Below are 25,627 nucleotides of genomic sequence, written 5' to 3'. Positions count from 1 at the left end.
AACAACCACTTTCTCGAGGATTATGAATCGATCGATACAGACGCACCCTCGTCGAGCAATAAAATATGCCTGTGCAGTCTTGTGTCGCTTTGACTGCCATTTATCGATCTGCAGCCTTCTTCCTCCAGCATTACAAGTTTATCGATTCGTTTGCGCTATAGCGATGTAGTAAAATATACATTTATAATCTGATGTTCCCGTCCAGTTGCTGGTAATCGTCGAGAGCAAGCTTTCCTCTCTGATATAATTACAATTCAATTGAAACATGCGCAACTTATGTTAACGAAGCAATAAAATACGAATTTATCTTTTTTTCTGTCGAGGATTACAACTCGATTAATTGAAGTACATTTTAACGGAAGTAATCATTGTGAAATTGTATTTTTAGGCGACCGTAAATTGTAATTAATGGAATGAAGTTTCTCTTCGATCAAAATTCGATACAATACATTCTAGAAAGCTGACCAAGAAAAACCCCTCTCCGTAAATTAGATTTCGCGCTTTTCCATGCGTTTTTCGGCCTTTGATGCGCTCTAAAATTCCGAGAAAAATGCGACATATTTTGGATTCTAAGGCGCATTTCAGAGAATTTTTTCGGATCTCTTTGTTGCAAACCATGCTCGTAAAAAATGAAAAGCGAGGTTCGCATCGCAGAATGATTCCGATTCCCTGTGACGTAACCCAGTCACCTTCGAAGTTCGACCAGGGAATTATACCTGTCCCGACAGCCTTCAGGAATTTTAGAAGGCACGAGTTCCCTCCCCAGGTGTCAATGAACTCGGTTAAAATTCAAACGTTAGTAGTTTTAGGGGACCGCGCGCGCGCGGTGACTCGTACGCGAGACGCATCGTAACCAGTTTTCCAGCTCGGTTACGAAATACACGTAGGACGCATCGGCTCTTAATCAAACACTGTACGCGCTAAAGAACGATTAACGACAGTGTAACCACTATCCAAGTTAATTGGTTTGTGGCGATGATAACGGCGTACGCGTAAACACGATAACTGCATCGTCGAAATTGCTTCGAGCACGATCTCTGCAACTGCGACCTCTTTTCTATTTTTTTTACACTTTACCGTTTAGATCAGCAATAATCGCATTAGTAAACGGTCGATATTTCCATTAGTGCAAATTGGAAAAAAATACGTGAGTCGATGGTGCACGACGAGTTCTAAAAAGCAAATCGCGCGGCACGAGGGAAGCAAGAGATCTTGCTATTATTATCTTATAATTTGTTTTTTTGCGGGATTGATATTTTTATCTGCATAACGGTATCCGAAAGTTCAATTGATTTGTAATGCTGAGCTTTGAATACTTCACGAACGATCGATGTATCGTTCTCGTGTGGATGACACAATATTCGCCTAAACCTGCAACTTCCACTTCTTCTGCAATTATTCTGCTAACTCCTTCAAGTCATCTACATCCTATTCAAAATTGTATCATTCGATATACCTCTGTGATTAATAGATAGAATTTCGAACAGAATTCTCGTTCGCGCAGCGTCCCAATTTAAAATTCTTAAAAATGCTCATGAAATGTTTTTTCAGGTCGCTCGCGAACGCTACTGTACACAAAGCAGCTGATGGATGAAGAGCTGCAGCAATACGGCGAGGAATTGCTGCAGGAGGTCGAGGGACTGCTGGATCACGACTACAGCCCGGTGATCCAGCCGCCGCTTTACAAACGTCCTCGCCTGGACACGGAACCGGCTCCAAAATGCGTTTCATCTTCTGATCATGTTGGGGGCACGCTCTGCGGGAGACAGGAGGGCACGATTTTGAAATCTGGTCGGAAGTACATCGAGCCACCCTTGGACGACGTTTGGCCCCCGCCTAATCCTGGCGGGCAGAAAAATGGCAAAATGCTGGACAAGCTCGAAGCATTAACCAACGAGCTAAAGATCAACATCTCGGACTCCGAGGGCACCAGAACTGTCCTCCTGAAAGTCCCCCAGGAACAATAACGGGGAATTTGACGCGACCACGTGTTCTTTTCGACGTTTTTTCAACCTCCGAACTCTGGAGGTGAAGCGCGTTCTTGTTCGAGCTGCGGCGAAAGCGAAGATCAACGAAAAACCAAATGTTGCACACTTCGGAAATCTGCATCTTCTGTTTCGGGCTAAGTTCGAGTAGAACATTTCCAGTCTGGTTTAATCCACTCTGGACAAAACGATGTCTAACAAATTTTTCTCTATTGTTTTATCGTGCAAGTGTTTGCACCAGAATTTGCTAAATCAGCTTTTGTTCGTTATTCTGATCGACGCTCTTTCAGTTTTCAATTGTATCGCAGCTTCGACACGAACGTAATGGCAGCGTTTTCTCCGTGGCGTTTCCGGGCCGAATTTTCTAATCGATGAAAAACCCGGGAGAGATTGTTGGGCGGTTTAGAAACAGCATCGATCGTCCTAACTTTCGGTCCACGCATCGAAGAACTAGGCTCCCTTCGAGACATTTTCATCCGATTTTCGCGTCGCGAATCTTCGCAGAGATCCATCGAGGGTTCTTCTGCGCTTTCATTCGATTTTCTTTTTCGCGCCGAATGCGATTTTAATCCCTTGCCCTTGCATAATTTGATTTCCAAATTACAGTAAATATCCGATGTACCCAAGACCCAAGGTCCTCGAGGAGGTTCTTGTTGCATCCACCGTGTAACAACCTTCTTGCGCCCATAGAATATTTACTGTATTATATTAAATCATACTATTTTGTATTGGTTTAAAATTGATGTGAAATGGTTAGGCAAGGGGTTAACGAGAAAAATCTTTTGGAAACTTAGGGAAGATACCGAAGCTACTTGCACGTTTTTCCTGTCATGAATCATGCTCTCATTCATCGACATTTCACGAAAAGGTGATCTTCGTTGGCTTGTTAGTCGAGGGCCGCAAGGATACCCGGGACCGATCGTTTTTAGGTGAATTTTTCCAAGAGTTTTTATCGATTGAACGATATTTAAGGATTTATCTATTTATAAGGAGAATTTATTACGAGAGTTTTACAATTATTATTGCTGTTGCCGATGGTAAAAGATATTTGTACATAGTTACTATACATATAATAGGAATATCGTAAAACACTGACACACAGAGATATATATATATATATATATTATACATACATATATAATAAATATATACCTATTGTAGCTTAACTTTAAAAGAATACAATTTATATATGTACATGCGTGGTCTACCATATTAGAAAGACAATGTTCCACGGAAAAATTGTATGGCAGACCATGAGCAGATCATTCGTCGACGATAATTCGTTTCTAAGATACACATACATACGAAAATCTGTAGCATAAATAATACGTTCCCATCCTTTTAACGAGTGATAGATTTCTTGATTAGCTGAAGGATGAGTTTCGTTTCATACTTTTCCCGGAGCTGGGGCTACCGCAGACTATACTTCACTGGCTATAATGCACAATGATATCCGTTTTACGAAGATATTACTCTCTTCAATTTTACATTGTGTTATTTATCTCGATATCGATAGACTGCACATTTTTATAAGCTCGCATTTTTAGCGGGCTATAGTTCGATGAGGAATCGATTTTAAAGGTTTTTATAGGCCGAGACCAAAATAAAAAACGTATCGACTCTTTCTGATAATTGTCGCTGTACTTCAGACGATCGTACTCATTTTTCTCAATTTTATCATTTACTTCTTTCTCAAATAATTTTAATAAGCTACGGATAATAAAATTATTGTTTTAGTCTTTCGACTCTTTCAAAATGCAGCTAGTCATTTTTGTTATACATGCATATAATTCGCAGTCTGATAAAATTGTACTGTGTTTCAATGATTTTATGAAATTTTTAATGTAGCTTCTTCATGGCATTCTGTGTGTGAAACGATTTCTTTGTGGTGCTCGTAGAAATAATTTCTTTGTGCTACCGCCCAAGTAGCCACGTACGTCCCTAAAACGTACGGTTCACGTCCAAACGTCCTACGGCCATTCTGCGTACGTTTTAGGGACGTACGTGGCTACTTGTGGCTACTTGGGCGTAGTTAGAAGTAATTTCTGTATGGTACTCTAGCTGGATATAATTTCTTTGTGTCCGCGGAAGCGTTTTAAATTATTTGAGTCCAGATAAGGATGCGAAAATTGTTCGAATGCGAATGTTGGGTTGCATTATGGCCAGAAATCGGTATCATATCACGCGATCGAAGTTCGCGGATCGGATCGGGGCGAACGAGAACATTTTCACCGTACGAAACGTACATATATATTTAGAAAAATCGAAAATTGCTGTGTGTGTTATACTACACCTGGCACGAAGACTGTATCATACTGTACGTTAATCGCATTCAGACATTAATCTTCGACCTCGAGACCATATTCCTCGCCTCATCTTCGATTCCTTTTTTGCGTTAGATAAGTTATAGGTGACGATCGTCGAATTCGTTTTTACTTTATATATATAAATATAAATAAATAGAAATACACACGGTCAATCACACACGCCCTTAAACACGCCCCTCCCCCCACTCCAAGAACATTATTCTCATCAGAAATTGTAAATAAAATACCATACACACACACACACGCGCGCGCAACGCGGAACGAGAACGTATCTCGTCGTTGTTTGAATCTTTTTTCTTCGAATAGCTTGTACTTACGTTAATCAGTTTTCTTTTTGTCCTTTGATTTTGCATTCGACGGGATTCGTGGAAGAAAACGCAGAGCGTGATCGTTTTCCGACGGATTGTGATCGGGTACACGTATATATATATATATATGTGAGAATTGTCGACAGGCGTTGTTTTCTCTTTTCTATTTAGATAAGTTCAACGATACATTCCTACCAGTAATGTTTATTCAAAAATAGAACCGTTCTATTTTTGCACTATGTAAAAGGGTTGATGGTACTACACTCTAAATTTGATTCAGTATACGTGTAACGACATTAGAAAATAAAAAGTTACGGTCAAATGTATCTCACAATTCATTCACGTCCTAATCAATTGCTTATTTATCAAATCAATGAACTCCACAGTATAAAAATTTACTCTGAATTCTAACTCTTGAGGATATAAGATATAGTATAATGTATTGATATCCAATTTAACGGAAGATATTCCGCAAGAATTAGATTTTTTTGATTCAGAGTTAGGAAACGACAATTCTCGTACGAATGGTGATTAACGTGTTTTTATTTAAATGATTTATTTACTTGGTTTTTTATTGATATTTATTTATCTGTTTTCTACACGCGTAATATATGTTTATATATATAGACATAGACATACATATAGACTCTATATGTTTATATATCATTTTTACATTATGCATAAAATAATGCCTCTTATTGTTTCTTTCAAATTTATGTAGTGTAAAAGAATGGAAAATTCTTCAATATTTAGTATTCCAAAACATCGATAAGTGCATGTCAAACAAGTCCGAACAAAAAGTATAAATTATTACTACGCTATGCGAATTTTTTAATTTTTGTCCCAAATATCTATCAAAGTACCGCACTGTGGCATCGTTCGCAAAATAAAGGGTTTCGAGAATACACTTACTTGTTTTTACTGGAAGAAGGGCGAACAGACCAGTTTTAGTTCAATGATAGAAGAATTCTATCAATTAAACCTAGATATCAACCTAGATTTTGTTAGGTTAGGATTCAGTTCCACAACACACTTGTACCTTCTAAGTACCTTTGTGCCTGCTCGTAAACCCGCTGATTGTATTTGTTAATCGAACTGCTTATATACAAATGATTCAGAATGCGATAACTAGCGAGAAACTTGAAATTTCGTTGCCCTCTATGGAGAAACGCTCGAATTATGAGAGCGCTCACTGCTGCTCACTGCTCACGGCTCACACCCATGTGCTACCACTGCTACCATCTCCAAACTGTTTGATTCATGCCAACGCAATTTTCCCGCCATTTCCACACATCGGTAAAGTGTTTCGAACTGTGAATTTTCACTCAAAATTAAAAGACAATTAAATAAATTGGCAACATGGGAGATTTGAAAAATCTAGCTGACTTACTGCCGACTTACTACGCTAGATTGTTCCCATTCCGTGATTACTATCGATGGCTGAGTTATGGCAATGGTATGTCAGTCAATTTAATTTTATAAACAAGACGATTAACAAATGGATTCTTCTTCCAGTAAGCATATTTACTCGCAGAGAATTTTCTTTTACTCTGCGAGACGATATTTACATCAGATACCAGTCTTTCAACAGTGTCAAGGACTTGGAATTTGAAATCAAGAGATTGAGTCCTTTTAAGATCGATATTGGTGCAGTGTACAACTATTAGTAAGTTTTTATGCAAATTCTAAATTTCATGGATTACGTCATTAATCATCATTAAGATGTCATTAATGTTCGTTACTATTTATATATGTTTTCTTTTATGTTCAAAAAAATATATATATGCTATAAATGCATAAAGATCTGCAGATTAGTTATCAACGACGTTGATATTGGATAGGTTGTTAATTTTTTTGTGTTCAGCCCGAAGGACCAGAAAAAGGGCTCAAATTTTCAGCCAGTGGAGAAAGAACTTGTCTTCGACATAGATATGACAGACTACGACGAAGTCAGAACCTGTTGCAGCGGCACAGATATCTGTTCCAAGTGCTGGAAGTTTATGGCGCTTGCTTGTAAAATTCTGGACAGCGCTCTGAGATGTAAGTAAAATAAAGTGACAACGATTTTGGCAATGTTTCAGAGTTAAAATAGAACTTGATTTCTTCAGTGGATTTCGGGTACAAACATATTCTGTGGATCTTCTCTGGCAGAAGAGGTATACATTGTTGGGTATGCGATCCTGGAGCGCGTAGTCTGTCTTCCTACGAGCGTGGCGCTGTGGCAGAATATCTGCAGATCATAGAGGGTGGAGGGTATATGAAAAAGAGAGTGAATCTACTCGGAGATAAAATTCACCACTCTATTAAGTACGTAAAGTAGAATCCAACAGAGTTTCCTCCTATTTAAAAATAGTTTGTCACAGAAATTGTAATTGCTTGGTTTTCAGACGCGCACTGGAGACGATAGAACCTATCTTTGTGCCTTTCTGCATAGAAGAGCAGAATATATTGGGCACAGAAGATGGCGTGAACAAGTTCCTGCAGATTATCGCAGACGAGGAAGACAAACAGGAGCTAATGGATCTTTTTGGTGAATGCAACTCTAGCAAGGACAGGTGGAACGTCTTCGTGAAGTACATCCATAGCAAGAAAACAGGGGTAGATAACCATTACTATGATTATCAAATATACAGTCAAAAATGTGTTTGGTAAAGTCAATTTTTTTGCCGTTTTTTCTTCGGTAAATACATTTTGACGTATATTTTTAGGGGGACAAGAAGTGGTTCCAGTACCGTCACCTAATCGAAGAAGTAATGATACAGTACTCTTACCCAAGGCTGGACATAAACGTCAGTAAAGGGATGAACCATCTTCTAAAATCTCCATTCTGCGTACATCCAAAAACCGGCAAGGTTTGCATACCATTCACAGCGAACACAGTCGACAAATTCCAACCAGACAGTGTTCCAACCATCGTAACGTTGATAGAAGAAATAAACGAGTACGATGCGAAAGATAAAGCGGCGCAGGAGACCTACGACTTAAATGCAACGAGAATTAAAGACTACAAGAAGACCAGTCTAAATAAATCGATGCGACTCTTTCGGGAATTCATCTGGAACCTGGAGAATGAGAGAAAGGGGCAAAAAATTAAAGAAAGCGGTACGTATCCCGTTATGTTGTTAATTAAATGTTTAATTACATCCGCAGTATATTCGTTACTTTGCAGACGAGAAGATGGAGTTCTAGTTTCGGCTGTACACATTCTAAGATAAGGAACGTATCGCGGTAATATAAATATATATTTTTATTATTATTATTATTATTATTAGTCACGCGTTTATAAGTAATATGTTGCAATCTAATGGGTCTTTACCTCCGGTGGATAACGTTGGGAATGTTTGGAAGTCGATAAACGAAGTTCTAGTTTCCTTTTTCCGTGAGATTCAGTGGTGAAGTATAAATAAGTACTCGAGTACGCCCTTTTCTATTCTGCTGCTGGCTTCTTCAATATTATTTGCCTGGATTCTTAGACCTCAAATTTTCCCTCGAGCAATCCATTAAACAAACGCGCGTGCAACGAGCAAGAAAACATGGAAATTGAAACAATATTTGTCTTCGTAGCACAAGTTTTCCATTAAGCTTTTTTAGGTAATGGGTTTAATGAAGACTTGAAACGATGTTCTGACAAAGTTGATTCTCTTCAAAGAACATCCAGCTACTTGCTAATCAAAAGAAAACCACGACGATCGCTTCAACTGTTTACCCATTCGGTCGGTTTCCTTGTCAAGATAATCTGTCTAGCCGTCGAACGGTCTTGACACCGTGCCATCGGTGAGATCGATTGGCAGGATTTCGCGAAAAAATCACTTTCCCCGCACGTACACATGTCTCTGTCTGCCTCCGTTACTTTTTCCTGTTCCTGCGTGAAATACAGCGACAACGTGAGTTGATTCTTTCATAGGGCGCTCGAGGCTGTTCTTTGTTTAATTCAATCTCGAGCAGCCGCGGGGAAATTTATTGTTTCGCGGGCCGCTACGTGAGCGGTCGCTGCTTCTGATTGCTCCTTGTTGAAAAATTACCGGGGCCGGTAATGGTTCTTTGTCCTAATGAATCCTAAACGTCGTTCGCGCCTAGAATTTCTCCAGACGAGCGTACAGAAGATCGCGAAATGCATTTCCACCGTGCAAACGAATTGATTAATTTTTCATCGGAACTTCTCCCCGGCCTTCGGTCTCGGATGTCCAATCGGGAAAGATAAACAACGCTTCTCGTCACGGAGACGTCGACGAGCGTGTTCCCAGCCGGAACAAATTAGCAATGAAAGCCACCGAAGAGGGCCTCTCGTATTCCGCACGCATAAAAGTCCGTAGAAATTGCAGCAACCGTGTTCGAACGTTATCCGAGAAGGATCTGATTGGTTCCGATAATTACGAGTCCTCGCTCGATTAAACTGGACGCCGCGAATGACTTCATACTCCGCAGGGATCGGGCAATTTTTTGCGAGTTAATCGACCACGGGGATCACGAGGATCGAGACACAACGAAATATTCGCGAGAAACTTTGGTGCTCGCTGAATATTCAAAAGAGTGCCGCGCGTAGATAGAGCGGGGGAAAGGAGGCTTTAATCTAGTTCTCGGGTAAATGGTCCAGCGGTTGGTCACACTCGATTAGGATTGTAATTACGGTCGATCGGTAGAATTAGTTTTTTCCCCGGACCTTTTAAATAGAAGCCCGGGCAAACTCGAAAAAAACTCGGCCACTCAAGTTTATTCGTTCGATTCGCTTTCCACCGGTCCACCCACCGTGATCGTAATGTGATGGAATGCGCCGGCAAGAACAATGATTTCTTGCTGTGGATATGTATTATGCAGCGCGGCCCCCTTTAATCCGAAAATCCTCGTCGAGGAGACTCGAGCCGTGAAAAACCGGCGGAACGATCGTGTTAAACGGGGAAGAGAGGAAAACGGATCGCGTCGCGGCGATTCGTCGGGATCGTCACGGTGGGCTTCGTTCGTTGAACGTGGATCTCGTTGCCGGCCTGACAAATCGGAGCCGCGAGAGACCCATCGCGTGAAAACTTTCACGATTTTTAGGTTAACTTTTCTGCCCGGGGATCACCGCGACTTTCGAATACTTTCGTCGGCCCCTAAAGAAATTCGCCGTGCCCCGGTGCAGCGGGTGCGAAACCGACTAGGACCCACGTGATCCATCGTCTTGGATGGATCCGAGAAATTTTGAAAGCCGCGCGCTCTCGAAACACGGTCGTCTTCGCTTTTCCCTGGGTGTTTGTTCTTCTTGCAGCAGCGACGAAATTTGAAAAAGTGAAACATATTTGAAGAAACGGAGGATTCCGAGTCCCAGAACTCGGAGTAATTATCGCTGGGCTCGTTAAAAGTCGTCGAATCGTTAAAGAAGAAGGAATTCCAGGTGTTTAGGGTCCCGTGTCCGGCGTTGGTACGCTAACGAGAGTACGCTTTCGCCGAAAAACGTGGAAGAACTGTGCGTTACAAGTAACAAGCGAGACAGGTCCGCGGAACGGGCAAACGAGGCGCTCCGGCAACACCCAATTTATTTATCCACACGGGGAACGTAATGACTAGCTCGCGTCGGGTACAAGAGGCGTCTTTTAGAAGACAATTAACCCATTTCTCGTCCGATCTCCTTCTGCCGGACGTTGTCGGGCCGTTCCGCGAATGGAACCGCGCGTAATTGAATCGACACCGGTCAGAAATCGTAACGAGAAAGTTACCCCTTTCCAAGGAATCCCGAGCGAAACGGGATATAGAGTTATAGACCGATTACCCATTTCGCGATCGTTATACCTCCGTTTCTTATTTCACACTTTTCTCACCATCCATTCCTAAAATCTTCTAATTCTTTCTCCAGCTTTTGTTTCAATTCTGAATTCCTGTTCTATCGTGTCGATCGAATTTTAAAAAGGCGATTAGTTTTTAAAAGGTGTCCACTCCGACTGTAATTCTTAGAGAGAGTCTGGGAAACTTTTCTAGCTACATATTCGTCGCAGAGTTGGCTCACCGTTTCGCGAAACAAAAGGGTACCAGGAAATGTTCGTTTCATGCAACTGGCTACTTTCGTTTGCAACACGTGGGAGTCCTTCCTGGAAGCGCAACCGGTCCCGATCGTGCAATCGTCACCGCTCCAAGAGTCTCGGCGACAAGATTCCAGGGTTCTTTGTCGATCGACCGATTCAGGGAAGAATCGTTTCTTGCTTCCGCGGCTAGACCGCGATCGATCAGCGACTGAGTCACTTCCCGATTGCTCGGGATCATCAATAGAGAGACAGAGAGAGAGATCCTTTTCATTGCCTTTCCAGCATGACCGAGTCCAAGCGACCGTAAGCGACACGCAAGTGGATCCTGTCGATGCGACGCGACGTTCGATACCAAACGATCAACGATCAACGCGGCGCGGCGCGGCAGATCTAGGTCGTACAGGTTTGTCTTATTGTTCGAGCCGCAGATTACCGTTGATACAACGATCCGTGCTCCATTTCACGACAAATGCAAATACCAGCCTGCGCGTATGTACTTTCTCCTAATGGTATTAATTTCATGCCCGTGATCGAGCTACCGAGCGTGTAATTGACGGCGAGGGACCCGCGTCACGCGTAGATCCTGTGCGATCGATATCAGCACGACTCAGTGAAAGTATCGGATCGATGATCACGGCTGAAATTGATCCTCGGGCTCGTTAATGCGTCGACCGGACAAAAAGATCTGTGGAATCTCGGCGTGGATTAATAACGGTCCGAGAGTCCTCCGGAGATCTCGGTCAAAACTCTGCCACAATTTGTCTGGATTTATTTTAATTGTTCGAGATTTTCGCGTCGAGGTACGATCGCGTTAAAAGGATGAACGTCTCGTAGGATCGGCGCAGGAGTGCGCATGCAGCCGGGAGTGCAGCCAGCGGTGTACAGTTAGACATTGCAGCTTAACAGACAGGCCGAGAGTTGGCTGCTTCTCTGGCAGCTTCTCGCAACGCGTCTCGCAGATTACGCAGAGATTTAAACCGTGGCGAACGTGACGCGTGTTCGGGATCGCTACCGATCTTATCTGTCCGCAACCGTAACACAGAGACTTTGTTTGAAAAGGAACGAGATGCAGATTGCTCGGGGAAAGAATCACTAACGCGTAACCGTGGCAGGGTGACTGCGTGAAATCTGGGTCTGTCGTACGAAAACTTCTTTCTCGTTACGTACACCGGACACCGAGAACTTTGGAAACCTTTTGTTCTCTCTGTGCACGTGCGACGAATCCGAGTCAATCGTGCACTCGATTCCTCGCCATTATTCGCTCCAGATAAGAGGGCTTTATCGCTTGTGTTGTGCGAGCGACTTCGTTCATCTCCTAATCTTCTTCCGAATCTTTGAAAAAATTCCACTCGTTTCGACCCTTTCAGAAGTTCTATTCTTCTGAATTTTCCTCTAACAAATTCCAGAACATGTAATAGAAGTGTCATGCCTCGAGATTTTGCGATTTTATTTGAGCGAGAGTTCATCGCGCAAGCTAATTAGAACATCGTCGAATCGTTAAAGTATTACGAAGAATTTCGAAGTAATTGCGAAAAACCGAAAGGAATGTTAATTGGTAACCGAACGAGGCAAATGAGATACAGTGAAGCATATCGAACCGGGCTAATTGCTATAAAATGAATCTAGACTGCACGACACCGAGCAATCGGCGCGTTTCATCTCGTCGCGACTTCACACACGCGAACAGATTGCGTGTACGGACGGTCTACGATCCTGGTGCGAATGGAAACATTGGAAAGAATGTGTGTTCACGCGCGAGGGGTTCAGCTTGGAAATGCCGGGACGAACGCGGAGAAAAGTAAGAGTAGAGGATCGACGCGAATTAGAAACGGTTGGAGCGTTTAGCTTCGTTAGAAACGCCGGCTAATCGGTTGTATTTATACAAGCGGGCTGTGTGTTACGAGCACGCGAAGAAATTCCGCGGCTCGGGACGCGTTGCAACATAATCGGCCATTAATTTCTATATAATCGCGCGCGGATCGCGCGGCGCGAGCCCGTAGACTGGCGTAGAGCTACCATTCTACCAACATTGTGTGTTTCCCCGCCAATCAGAACAACACCTCGACTGTGCCGTGTAATAGCACCGAGGCTAGACGTAATGGCCTCGCTCGTGGACTAGTAATTACGCTACAAATAAACTACCCGCGATAGACGGTCCCCGATAGAACGATCCTTCGCGTTTCTCTCGAAAGCGCACACGGTTTCACCTCCAACGGCCGATCGGACACTCTCGGCCGAGCACACCGGGCTTTTCCGAACCGGGGACTTTCTTATTACGCTTACGATCCGATGGATCCCATCTGAAATAAAAAAAAACAACTTGTATCTGGTATTGTACGATATTCTACGAGTCCGGAACTCTTTGACATGTGCCGAGGCATCGCCGTAAATCGATTTTGCTTTCGATAGTCACGAAAGATCGACGACTACAGCCCGGACTATTAACCAGAATGACTAGACTGTACGGTGGAACGAGATCGTCGAATTTCGAGAGGATGCTGCGACCGGCTTTCTGAAAGTGGACCCATAAATCCGTTTTTTCCAGAGCGTCGTCGCGTCGTTCGGTTCCCGTTACGCCGTTAATGCTCGCCGCTCGTTAATTGCGTTTGCCGGGTTCTCACGAAGGCCCCCGGATTTATACGAAGCTTTCATCGGTGTCCATTGTTTCCGAAAAAAAGGGTCGTCGGCGCACGCTCGCGATCGACCACGTCTCGTACGTCTTAATGAAATCCTCGAGACGAAAGTAAACATCGATTCGCGAGATAACGGTGTATACCGTTCCTTTTCAGAAGACAAGCAACAAGAGAAAGAGAGAGAGAGAGAGAGAGAGAGAGAGAGAGAGAGAGAGCCGCAGCTGCATATTCTCACGAAAGCAAAATTGTAAGAAAGAAATATTACCAGCGCCGTCCAATTAACGGTGGTTACCGGGGAAATGGTTACTTTTGAATAATTGGTTCCGCAGGAACTTTCTCATCGGGGCCCGCTGGGTCCTGACAAGGCCCACAATTGGTCGCACACACCGAGGTACACGCGCTAAATATTTGAAACGGCGAGTTTCAAAGCGATTCTTAAAGCGAAAGTCGCGAATATTACGACTTTTCTACGGCTTTGTTTTCGACTTTGTTTTCTAGTTGTTAGCAATTGAAACCAGCCATTAACGGCGCCAATTCCACGTTTTTGCAAGATACGTTGCTATCTTTACACTTTCCGGTCTCAATTGCGCGCTATTTGCGAATCGAACAAGTGTTTAATAATTGTACGAGAAAAACTCGGTCCAGCTCAGGGGAAACCGAATCATCGTACTGTGAGCCAGCAAGGGGGAAAGATGACCGAGGGACGACAGAGGACCCAGACAGGAAGCGGAGAAGTCAAACAGCGGGCTGGTCAAATATTTTAGATAGAGCCTCGGGGTTCTATCCGCAACGGGGAATTCCAGCAACCCTATAGGGCAGCGAGTAGTTCCCGCAAAGGCGCAAAAGCTTCCGATTAACATCTCGCGAGGGACCTCTTGACCTGGCCACGGACACCGTTCAAGTCGCGAGATTTGCAAGAACTTAATTAAGGAATCTCGTCTCGTCTCGTTTTCTGTGACTCGGGCCGCGTGTGCAGATGGAAGACTCGAACGAGAGAGCTAGAGAGCGAGAGAGCGAGAGATCGTGCACCGGGACTGGGCACAGGTGGCATACAACACGGCCGGCCAGGATACAGTGGTCAGCAGCGGCTACCTGTCGGCGGGAAGGAACGTGATTAACAAACGTGATCGATCCCCGCGATGCCCGAGATAATTCGAGCGGCCCGACTTCGCACGCACGATCAATATTTATAACGCGTGCCGGGCCGATGCTCCTGTTTCTTCGACATGTGGAATCCGCCGCGTGCGCGAACACGATCCTCCCGCGAACGTGATCATTTTTTAAGCGGGAAACTACCGATGCAACCGGCGAGAGAAACGCAGAAATCCGGCCGAGCCACCTGTACGCGCAGAAAGAATTACGGGGGACAGGAACAGATGATTTTTTAAGCGGGGAACCGCGCCATTTAACCGGTAAGAGACCTTCGGGAACCCGAACGAGCTACCTTGACAAGCATAAAAAGGTAGGGAGAACGGGGACAGTGAACCGGCCACGTTTATGTTTCCACTTCCTGCGATTTGCTCCCCGGATTATCTATACGCCGCTGCTTTTTTAGGGAACCAGGCAGAGGTGACAATCTAATTAGCACTTTTTACCGAGCCTCGTATCTTCAGCCTGGAAGGTCGCTCTGGCATTGATTGCGCAGAGATTTTTGCGCTCGTCAAATTATAGACGAATCAGAAAGATCGAAGGATGAGTTACGCGACGACGATTGAATGGAAAAAACTAATTAATGGTCTCCGATGGATCGGCAATGTCTCGCTCGACGCCAGGAGCAGCCGATCCACGATTTTTCCGAGAAACCGTGTGGTTCGCGTGCCGGCAACAATCTTGTATTCGAATGGTACTTGTCGAGGTGCTTGAATTCGATCCTAGTTCTGTAGCCGGCGGATAGAACCCGTAGAGGCCCGGGCTTTTCCGAGAGCACGTTGCGCGTTGCCTCGCTCGCTCCCCCGGTGCATTTACATAATTACGAAAACTTACGCACGGTCGCTGGACCCACAATAGAGTTGTCGGCCACAGGCAAACCGGACACGTAGAAAGAGAAGTTGCTCGCGCGTCGTGTAATCACGGTACTTACGCGGCACTAAATCAATGCAGATTCGCCGATCCTGATACACCCAAGCACCGGTAGGTACAACGTCCTCTTTCTCTCCCCCTCTGTCAGGAAGGTAGCAATTTCATAAATTATATTTCTACATTTATGTATTACCGCACGCGGAAGATAACGCGTGGCCGTGGCAGCGTCGCAGCTTTTTTGACCGATGGACGGGAGACCGTTTCACAGTTTTCCCAGCCGAACGGTCTTCCTTTTTTTTACGACTTTCTACGACCGACTCGACCGGGATAATCATAATAATCCCTTCGCGTGCACGTCGCGGAACAAAATCCTTAAAACGAGACCCTCTCGGCGTAATCGCAATAAGCGCAAAACGAACTTGTTACTCCGTGAGCCGATACAAAAAGCGAGCGAAAAGAACGGACTGGAATTTCGCGTTGTTAAATCTGCGGGGACACTATTCGGCAGAATAGGGTACTAGATGGTGCAGACTAAGGGCATCAGGATAGGATCTTTATGACAACGAGTATGTAGCGCGATTAACTCTCGTACGCCGACAGAGTGCCGATTCAAGCGTCGCTCGAAGCTTGAAAAGATGCGCGCGACGGTTAACATCGTTCACGCCTTCGTCGATTTATAGTTATACTTTGTCTTAGACTTCGTATAAACAGCTAACAACCTGAGCGAAAACAGTTTGTTAAAATCTTGGACGGAGAACATAAAGAGGAGGTTGAGTACAGTAAAAAAATATAGAAAAAATGCCAGAATAACGGCAGATTAAACGAAGAAGTAATCTTTGCGATGACCGAAGGATCTCTCCCGTAGAGATTTAATTTAAGACCCGACGTATCACCCGGATGACCGCATTTTTCACTCGGAACTCAGCTCGATCCTCGTATTCGCACGCTGAATCCGCGATCCGCGATCCGCGACAGCCGGAAGGCGCTCACCGCGATTTCGTATTCCCACAAAAGCTTGAACTCGTATCTCCGAAGCCAGTTTCCAGCAGGAAGCGAAACGTCACCGGGACTGGTCCAATTAACATCTTACTCGCAGCGTTTCTCCGCGCGATCCTCTTATTCGTCGTAAAGACTAATTCTAATGTTGCCCCGGCGCATCTCGTATCATTATCGCGGGCTTCCACGGGAGAACACAAGCCGAAGCGCGCCGCGGCGCTTTCATCCGTAAACGGAAATTTATCGATTCTATCTTAAGTGTCCGCTGTTATCCATTTAGGACGCGAATAAAAAGCTCCTCGTATTTCCACCCTAAAACTTTGAGGACTTCCTCTTCTCGCTCGGGTTTTCTTCGTGCCGGTTAGGCCAGATGCATTTCCATAAAACCTCGTCCTGTAAATCGTTAACGGGCACATACGCGCTGCTCTATCGCGGACTAATTGATTACGATTTAAATCCCGTGCTAATGGAATACGCGTGATTTATGCAAGGGGACATTGCAAGTTACTCGAACGAGATTTTCTTTGGCGAGAGACCCGTTTCTCCGAGCCACGTCCGAGGATAAAATCCTGTATGAACTCGCTGTGTTCAAATTCGAAATTCCAACTGTAGCAACTCGCGGACACCACGTTATGGTTGCATATCGGCGCCATGTGCTCGGCGCAAGGGGTTAAACTCGCATCGGACAAATGCGTGTTCGCGGACGAGGTTCGCGCATCCTCGGTGTATAAATCATTGACACGCAGCGCGGAATCGCGGCGCTCGCACGCGATGTTATTAATTAACTTTCCCGATAATCATGGAAACGACCACGTGCGGCCCTGCTCTATAATCTGTTGGATCTCCTGACGCGTCTCGCCCGTTAAATAATTTGTCTTTTGCCCGGGCAGAGAGGCGTTTACACGCCGGCATCGAATCCGGCTGGTCGTTTGTCACAATTAAACAAACAACCGGCGAAAATCAATTACCTTGCCGGGCCGCTGTCAATTACATACAAGCGAGGCCTGTAATTAAAGGTGTGTGCAGCGGCACTCTACGACCGGGGATCGGCATCACGTATCGGGTCGGTTAACGCTGTTAATTCCGAGACGCCGCGCCGCGCCGCGCCGATGTAAACACCGGCCTCTCGAAGGAAACCGCGAATAAAACGACTTCGCGGGGCTCGCGAAAGGGAACACGCGCTCGAACCGTCAGTCACACGTTAAACACATTCTACGATGAGGCTTCTTTCTACTTCGTTCTACCCGGTCAACAGATCTTTCCCCTCCTCGCCTCTCCTCTCTCGGTTCCCTGTCCCTTTCGATGCGACGCGGCGCGGCGCGGCGGGAGAGCGAGAGCAAACAGAACCTCGCTCGCTCGACGAACGCCGATTTGCATACCGTTGAAAAAAAAGACGAAATAAACTTCGCCCCGGTAATCGGAGAGGAACGAGGTTTCGAAAGGGAAAAGCTTTGCGTAATGCTTTCGCTCCATCTCGGCGAGCCATCGATCATCCTAGCTGTCTTGCGATCGACTTCCATGAAAGCTACAGTGTTACGTGTTACGCTAGGTTGCCGAGAAAGATTTCTGTCTTAAAATAGCATGAAATTTTCAAAGATTGCCTATGCGAAAAACTACTTTTGACCGCAGAATGCAGATAGAAAGCTGAAGTTGACCGCCATAGCGGAAGCAGAGGGATGACGCGGGTCGAAGGCAGCATAAGGCATCGAGTCAGAAAAACGAGCGTATTACGGCCGATACGAATCGTGGCAATGGTTAAGAGGCATTATCCGGGATCGTAGGCGATCGATTCAAAAATCGAGTCCCGGGAAGATCACAGATATGGAGCGGAATGTTGTCGCGGTATTGCGATCGGCATCTGTCGTTGGACGTTCAGCGGGATCGTAGCGGTGGTGCATTCCGTTCTAAGTGGCGGGTCAAAGAAATAAAGCCAGGATCAAGCCATGAAGTTTCGCGCGACGAAGAAAGTCAGTCCCTTGACTTTTCCTGAAACCACCGTGCCACCGACATCGCCATTATCGTCGCTCAGCCAACGGGAAATCAGTCAAACGTGCCCTCGCGAAGTCAAATCTCCGTACAGTTCAAAACTAAAAATAGTTTATAGTTTTTTTCGAAGATTTCGAAATCCGATTTCGACGTCCGAACGTCGAAAACACGTACTCTCGACGCTATATAAAACCGAGATTTTTCACGAGTGAAACTTGCTCCAGTTTTCCTTTTCCAGTGCTCAGATTAAGAGCGAAGAAATCGCGACTGAAGAAATCGATACGAATTTGTCAGCGTCGCGTCGCGTCGCGTCGTCGCACGACGATTCGCGACGACCATCGTCAGAATATAATACCGGTGCACGTCAATCGAACCGTGTACTTACGTAGCGAATTTTCCCTAGGAAAGTCTTTCATGTTCTTGAGAGGAAGAGCAAGAGCGTTCAGAAAGCGTTGCGTCGCAATATTGTTCGATTTCGCTGGGATTTGAATGACCGCGGGGCGGAAATCGAGATTTCTCCCCAAATGATCGTGTTGGGTGAACAAACGTCTGATCTGACGTGACACGCAAGCTTCCTGTAGCAAGATGGAGTGTGTTTCAACGATTAGTTCCGCAAAATAAAAACCAGAGAAATATCTGATGGAGGGATATTCGTTTTTAAAGAAATTTATACGAAATGGAAAAAGTTAGGGACGAAACCAGTGCTTTGGCAGTAACTTATAAGAAAACTGGAAAAGTAGTTAATCGTTTTGGCTCGTGAACGGCTCGGATAATGCTCGGATCCGCGAGGAAACGGCTGCAAAAGGATTCGCGGTATCGGGGGATCGTGCGTAACGCGGTCGACAGCCCTATAAGAACAAGATGAAGGGCAGAGGAAGAGACTAGAGGTTCGTTTATCGTTCGGCCTGATCGCCGGTAAATCGAAAGGGAATGCGTCCGACGTGTGGAAAACGAGGACGGGTTAAGTAAAACCGGGATTAAAAGCTCGTGCAACGATGCCGGAACGAAGCAGCGCAAGGTAAAGTGGCTTCGCGATCGAGGATCCAGTCGATCCAACCGTGAAGATCCCATGAAGAGCAACCGCGCGTCGACGGGAAATTCTCAAACCCGGTATGGACCGTTTTCATAAACTGGAGGAAATGAATCCGATCGTTTCAGTGTCGCGTTTCACAAGCTAAAATGAGTTACGTTTCCGAGCCTCGATGTTTCTTCAGGTAAATAATCCGTATAAAATAGATTGTAACTATACAGAATTTCTGTCGATGGTCGATGGTTTGCGTAAACAGTTAAACAGTGCCGGACCTCGCGGGATTCGTGACAAAAACAGCCTCGAACCGTGTTTTTCGCCGTCAGATATCGAAAAAATGGCTGATTGAATTCTGTCGATTGATCGGAGATCAGTCACCCGCGCGACTCGAGAATCGACTCGAGTGAAACCTCGCAAAAACCGCTCGATTGTGCGTGCGGACGGGTATCGAATACTGTTTAGCCACGGTCCGGGGAAACTGAATCGCTCGTGGAACAAATACAACGACTTTCTTGGGATTAGGAATCCACTGGACGGGCAGCGTGCTAAAGCGACGCCTTTGTCGAGGAGAATGTCCCTCGGCGGATCCGTTTTTGCCGTTAGGGTTGCGAGCGTAGAACTCACGGCGCGGCGCGGCGTCCAACGATTAAAAGCTTCGATGGACGCGTTCGCTTTCCTTGCGTCTTGCTCGCGCATATTCGTTTTAAACGCATCAAATCCGCAGGTAAAATTGAACACCTGGTTTCGAGTATCGAATCGTCGGATTAATCTTTTCTCTCGTTGCGACATCAAAGAATTGTTCGTTAGAACGATCGAAGAAGTTGACCTGTTCGTGCGCGCCTTGCAATTAAGGTTGCGCGAAATTCTAAGAAGTACAGTTTTCTAATTACTAATTGGAAGCTGGAAGAGAGTCACTGCCAAGTAGGCTCGACTTATATGGGCTTTTCGCATAACCCTCGAGCGACGAGGTGGAGTCTCCGTGGCTGAACCATTTCTACCAATGACTCATTAACTCTTTGCCATAGAAGATTACGGATTTTATGGATTTCGAATAGTCACAGGAATGTGGAACGCGATGAAACGAACGATTTTACCGAAACGCGGCACGCGATGCAGTATACATAGAAATCGTAGATGAATTGAAACTGACTTCTTGCATCTCTAGAACGTTCACCGGTTCGCATACCGTGTACGCATACCGGACAAACTTTATTTCTGGTCCGAAGAAATGAATAAGAAAACGAGATTGATGGGTCGTTGGGGAGCGCGAGGAAAAGTGTGAGAGAGCGAAGACGAAAGAAGAGAGCGAACCCTGCACCGAGGTGGTGAACCGAGGGAAAGAAAGAACGGGCCGAAAGAGGAGCGGGCGAACCGAACTGTACGACCGAACGAACGAAAGTGTGTCGTCTGTCCTGGCACGTATTTCCTTTTCTATGTTCAGAGGGGGGCATAGTTGTTCGGGCTCGAACGCTCAAGAACTTGAGGAGAGCTCGCGGCGCGTTGCCCCGTAGGTGGGGGCAGCGACATAAGTACGAGACGGCCTTAAGAAAAGCCTTCATTCTGATAGCAGATCGCGATTCACGGAGTCGGTGAACTCGTAAAACGCGGCCGTGTGCTCAGAACCGCGAGGGGGACCACCGCCGCGAGTCCACGGGGGAAAAATCATTTTCCAATTGGGGAGATCGAATCGGTGAATAGCTAAACAGAAACAAGAGATTCGCGCCAATTTCCTGGTGGATACCTCGGGGATCCTCTTCAACTACCTTCGAAGAAACAGAGAGACGACCGCCTCCGTGGATCCTGCAGAACGTGACGACCGACGAGGTGGGTAGTGCGAACACAAAACGGTCGTAATCGCTTCACGCCGCGAAATCGTAAACTACGACGCGAAGGACGAAGAAACGCACAGCTAAAAGCCGGTGTTCTAACTGTGCACGTACGTTCGTTTGCTCGTTTGCTCGTTTGCTCGTTTACGTAAGTCGAAGGCCGCCGGTTGCCTCCCGGAAGGACGCTGTTGGATCTTCGGATTCAGAGAAACACGCGGGGGTGTGAAACTTGGTGAGGAACTTCGTGGTAAACTGTCGCGCGTATACATATGCCCGGCAATTTTATTTTCGAGCGAAGCAACGATTTTTACCGGTGACCGGCGCTATGGAATTCACGTGTTCTCGCTCCCAAGATCCAGTGTTTCGATCCCCCGTCAAAGGAATCTGCCATCGAGCGAGATTCATCGACGATCTCTGAAACATTGTGTTCACCGAGCATAAAATGAAAGAACAAATCACGCTCGTTAGCCCATTACTCGGGTAATAAATAAGAAAGAGCCGGCAACAGGTTCCCACCTAATCTTCAATTATCCGGTAGACAGTCTCCGAGCCGCACGCTTTGTAATTTCGCGTCGAAAACAATGTAAGCGACGCGACGCGTCTCGGTCCCGGCGACGCGACTTATTCGTGATTTCAACAGGTCTCTGCCTCTCTTGGTGCGTATTAATCGAAAACCCGGCGGTTATCCGTTCCGTTAACGTTAACGTTTCCGCGATTACCTATCGGAAGTTAAATGCACGCGTTCGTTCTCTTGCGCAACTCAATCTACATTCCGCGGGCAGACGGTGTTTCGCGATCGGACGCGAAATATCTCGCAGTTTCTCGTCTAATGGACGGTACGCAGGGTATCCCGCATACCGTGGATTGCCAAGTACCTCTAATTCTACACACAAAAGCGAGTCGAAAAAAAGGAAGAATAGGATTTGACCATTTGATGCTTCGTTTTCGAGTAAATCGCCTGATCGTGATCCACCGATTCTACTACTGCTTCTCGCATGCTGTTGCATGTTTCATTTCCTCTTTACCGCTCGACAAACAGCTTCGTCTTGAGATTCCTTTCGCGAACAGTTAACCCACCGAGGATACGATCAAATTATCATAATCCGTTTGTCTGAACATCAACAAAAGGATGGGAAAGCGGTGCTAAAAACGCTGAATCGCGAGGCGTAATTAGGCCACGATAAAAATCGTACATCCTGGCGGAGCGGTGCTTAGGGCCCGTTTTTTCGAGTAGGCCGAACACATTTTTGCCCTGGAAACCCAGTGAACTTTCCTCCTCGTAGATTATATCTGGGCAGGTTCTGGAATTTCGTGGACGATGGCGACTCGCCTTGATAACGCTCTCTCGAGTAACAGTTCTAAAATCGTGAGCGGTGTAACGTTTGTTCACGCGTTACACGGTTGCGGCACTGTCCCGTGCGTTTCGTGGAATATCGGGCCGGGGAATGTACCCGTTGCATGCCGGGTATCTCTGCTACCGGTGAAATTACTCTCGATGTCTCTGGTCGCCGTGGAATAGCGAGTATTTCGAGTTTTATTCGATGTCGAACGCACGGCGCCGCGCGCTGCGCCAGCTATTTAACTACTGGAAACTGCGAATCTTTACGCCGATTCCGGTTTCCGAGTGGTAATTTATCGGACTGATTCACTTTACAAAACGTTCGCATAGGGCGAGCGATATTTATATTGAATTTCATTAACGCGCTTATCGCTTCTGCGAATGTCGTACACAATCGTTGGAAAAGTTCGAATTTGCTCTTCTCGCGTTACAAAGATTCTAATCAAATTTAATGCACGTAAAATAGAATAAATTTCCCGGAAGCGTATCTCGCGCTCCGCGCAATTGCGAATGAAAAAATATGGAATCGTTTCTTTGGGTCCCGTAGTTGCAGCGCAGCGGAAAGAACGGCACCGATCGATCGGCTTAAGAATGCGTTTTGCGAACCGATCGCAGGGCCCAACCGGTGCATCGCCGGCGAACAGAGCGGTTGTATCTGTAGCGGCCCGTTTTGCGCTACTTGCGCGTCACGGAAAGCGCTCTCGACTCTAACATTAACGATCGTCGTTGTCTAAACTTATCCGCGCGGTCTCTCTCGCGGAGAGTAAACCAGTTGGACGCGCCTCGAAACGCGCAAAGAATCTGTGTGGAGAATAGACGACGACGACAACGACGACGGGTGTCCCGCGTAGAGAACGATAATGGGACGGGATTACGGTCGCACGGATCTAGGAAGCCCTCCCGCAATTAACAACACGAAATTACCGGGGGCCCGACCGTCGCGGACTTTGTACGCTCGATTGTATCGGCGCGGCGCGGCGGCCACGATCGATTACCCCAGCAAAAACCCGTGCAGATCGCTGAACGATCGCTGAACGATCTCTGAACACGGCTTCTCCCTCTCTCTCTCTCTCTCTCTCGCTAGACTTAAAGTCCTCGGGCCGGTTTCGAGGAGACCTTTCCCAAAGGAAAACCAGGATTGTTCATAAACAAACGAAAATATCCTGGAGACTGTAATTTTCGCGATCGGCTCGAAGGTGATGCGCGATCAGAGTGGGGCGATTTTCTAACTGGAATGGTCGCGCGCAAACATCGAGTTCCTGGGCCCGTTTCGATGCGATTTTAATGAAGCGGTAGCAGCCACGGCGAGTCCAGCCATCCGTATGCAAATCGCCGCTCCGCGCCGGGATGCTCCGAGCGCGGAAACATTAAAATCATCCGCCTTTTACGACGTTTTTCTTCTCGCGGAGCTGTGCACGCCTAACTGGACTCTCTCCGCGTCTATGTACACTGCACGCTGTTTATCGGATATCGAGGATCCCGCGCTCTCGCGGTTGCGCAACCCCGCCAACCGATTTTTGACTTTCTCCTTCGATCCGACGGCGCGCGGGAGTAGTTAGTTAGCGATTACCAACACACGACCAAACCGAACGACATTTTTCCCGAATAACCAATGAACCGGCTCTACCGCGCTCGATGCAGATCCGCGGAACTGCCATGCCGCCCCGGCCGATACCGTTTTTCACCTCTCGATCGTGAATAGCTCGTTTGCACCCGGTAATCATCGGTTTTTACCGATCGCGGCTGAGGCGAGGTTTAATTATATGCGAGCTAGGATCGCGTTCTTGCTACGTGCGGTTTCGGGCAAATTGTGCGAGAGCATATTACCGAGCTTCGTGTTCCAGCCTTTGCTAATTCTAATTGCGATGTACAATTTGCTGGGGCATTTAGACGAACACTTCAATTTGCAGCTTCGTTCGATTCTCCGGCGATCACAGTAAATTCGTTCGCAGAAGTCGTACAAGATTTTTTCCGTATGTATAATTTCGCGGATAGCATAATATCAATTTTCCGACGCAGTTTTTCGGCGACCGAGGAACGAGAAAAACGCGCGATGGGTGTGATACGCAAGGTGGAATGTTGTAGCGGTACGTGGCTGCGCATATGCGTGTTCGCAAGTTGCACCGATGAAGAAGAAGAAGAAGAGGAAGAAGAAGGGGCAAGTGCACGTAACACGGTGGTCTGTTCATCGAGACGCGTCGATTATCGTACACGGTAGCGGCGTTTATAATCTGCCGGCTAATTGAAATGTAAGAGGGGTCCGTCTGGTTACCGCTTCCTTGGTCAAACGCCAGTTTGCACAGTCTCGTTTCACCCCTATAACGTGCCTCGGGGGACCATCGGAGAATGTAGCCAGAACGCTCGTTCCGTTTGAATATTTTCTTAATCGTTGAAAATCGTGAAAAACTGGCGACTTGGACGGATGCCCGTAGGAATATCGATGGCTCGACGCAGAGGATCGTTGGTTCGTGCAGTTTATCTGTTTCACGAGGAGAGAGACTCGGCCCGTATGCGGGACGACAGTATAACGGTCCCATTTACATTGAACCCGGCGCAAGGATTAATGACTAATTGAAAACCCGTGTAAACCAGTACCAGCTGGCTTCTGTGCATCTCGGAACACGCCGGGAACTTTTGGAGACCTCTCCGGAGTCTGAAAACGCGTCCGAGCATTAACCATGCACCTCGGGACATTGCTCTAATTTTTCGAGCATGGAACAATGGCTAGAAAACGGCTTCGGAACGTTCCTACAACTTTTGGAGACCTTTTAGAAGCTGGGAAGCATGTGATTGTCCGAAAGCAGACTAAAATTTTTGCTTTACGGAGAGTAAAACAATCGGGGTTTAAAAAATTTTGGAGTCCTCCCGGAAGGCGATAGAGGCGAGAGAATAATGCCAAGTTGACGCGCAGGTGAAAAACTCGCGGAAAGCGTGATTTTATTCGCGATCGACCGTGCGACGCGTATCTGAACTTCTCGGATCGTTTAAAGGCAATAGAATCGAGACGATTCCCTCGCAGCGACCGTGACTAAAGATCGCTCGCTTCCTCGAAGAATAATACATACGGCTGATCGAATCGTCTGCCAGGAGATCTATATAAGGCTCAAGCTGCTGAATCATTTATTTGCGAGTCCTCCGTCGATCACCGGTTCTCTCCGAGAGAGATCCAGACGATAGATACCATC

General features: G+C 46.2%; 1 protein-coding gene across 1 annotated transcript in view; it reads left to right on the top strand.

The window, feature by feature from the left end:
* Window positions 1-25,627, top strand: part of LOC143215454 (uncharacterized) — a 42,809-nt gene that overhangs the window by 8,046 nt on the left and 9,136 nt on the right. Inside the window, exons 5-16 of the mRNA XM_076437586.1 lie at window positions 1,552-1,966; window positions 2,592-2,631; window positions 2,854-2,914; window positions 4,792-4,817; window positions 5,739-5,916; window positions 5,972-6,076; window positions 6,136-6,286; window positions 6,485-6,660; window positions 6,729-6,927; window positions 7,008-7,218; window positions 7,329-7,722; window positions 7,790-7,848. Coding sequence (XP_076293701.1) covers window positions 1,552-1,966; window positions 2,592-2,631; window positions 2,854-2,914; window positions 4,792-4,817; window positions 5,739-5,916; window positions 5,972-6,076; window positions 6,136-6,286; window positions 6,485-6,660; window positions 6,729-6,927; window positions 7,008-7,218; window positions 7,329-7,722; window positions 7,790-7,809 — 1,976 coding nt within the window. The 3' untranslated portion in view covers window positions 7,810-7,848. The remainder of the gene's footprint in view (window positions 1-1,551; window positions 1,967-2,591; window positions 2,632-2,853; window positions 2,915-4,791; window positions 4,818-5,738; window positions 5,917-5,971; window positions 6,077-6,135; window positions 6,287-6,484; window positions 6,661-6,728; window positions 6,928-7,007; window positions 7,219-7,328; window positions 7,723-7,789; window positions 7,849-25,627) is intronic.

The sequence above is a fragment of the Lasioglossum baleicum genome, chromosome 13 (assembly GCF_051020765.1).
Source record: "Lasioglossum baleicum chromosome 13, iyLasBale1, whole genome shotgun sequence".
Taxonomy (NCBI): Eukaryota; Metazoa; Arthropoda; class Insecta; order Hymenoptera; family Halictidae; genus Lasioglossum; species Lasioglossum baleicum.
The sequence above is the reverse complement of the archived record's forward strand: the minus strand, read 5'-3'. Positions and strand labels throughout refer to the sequence as shown.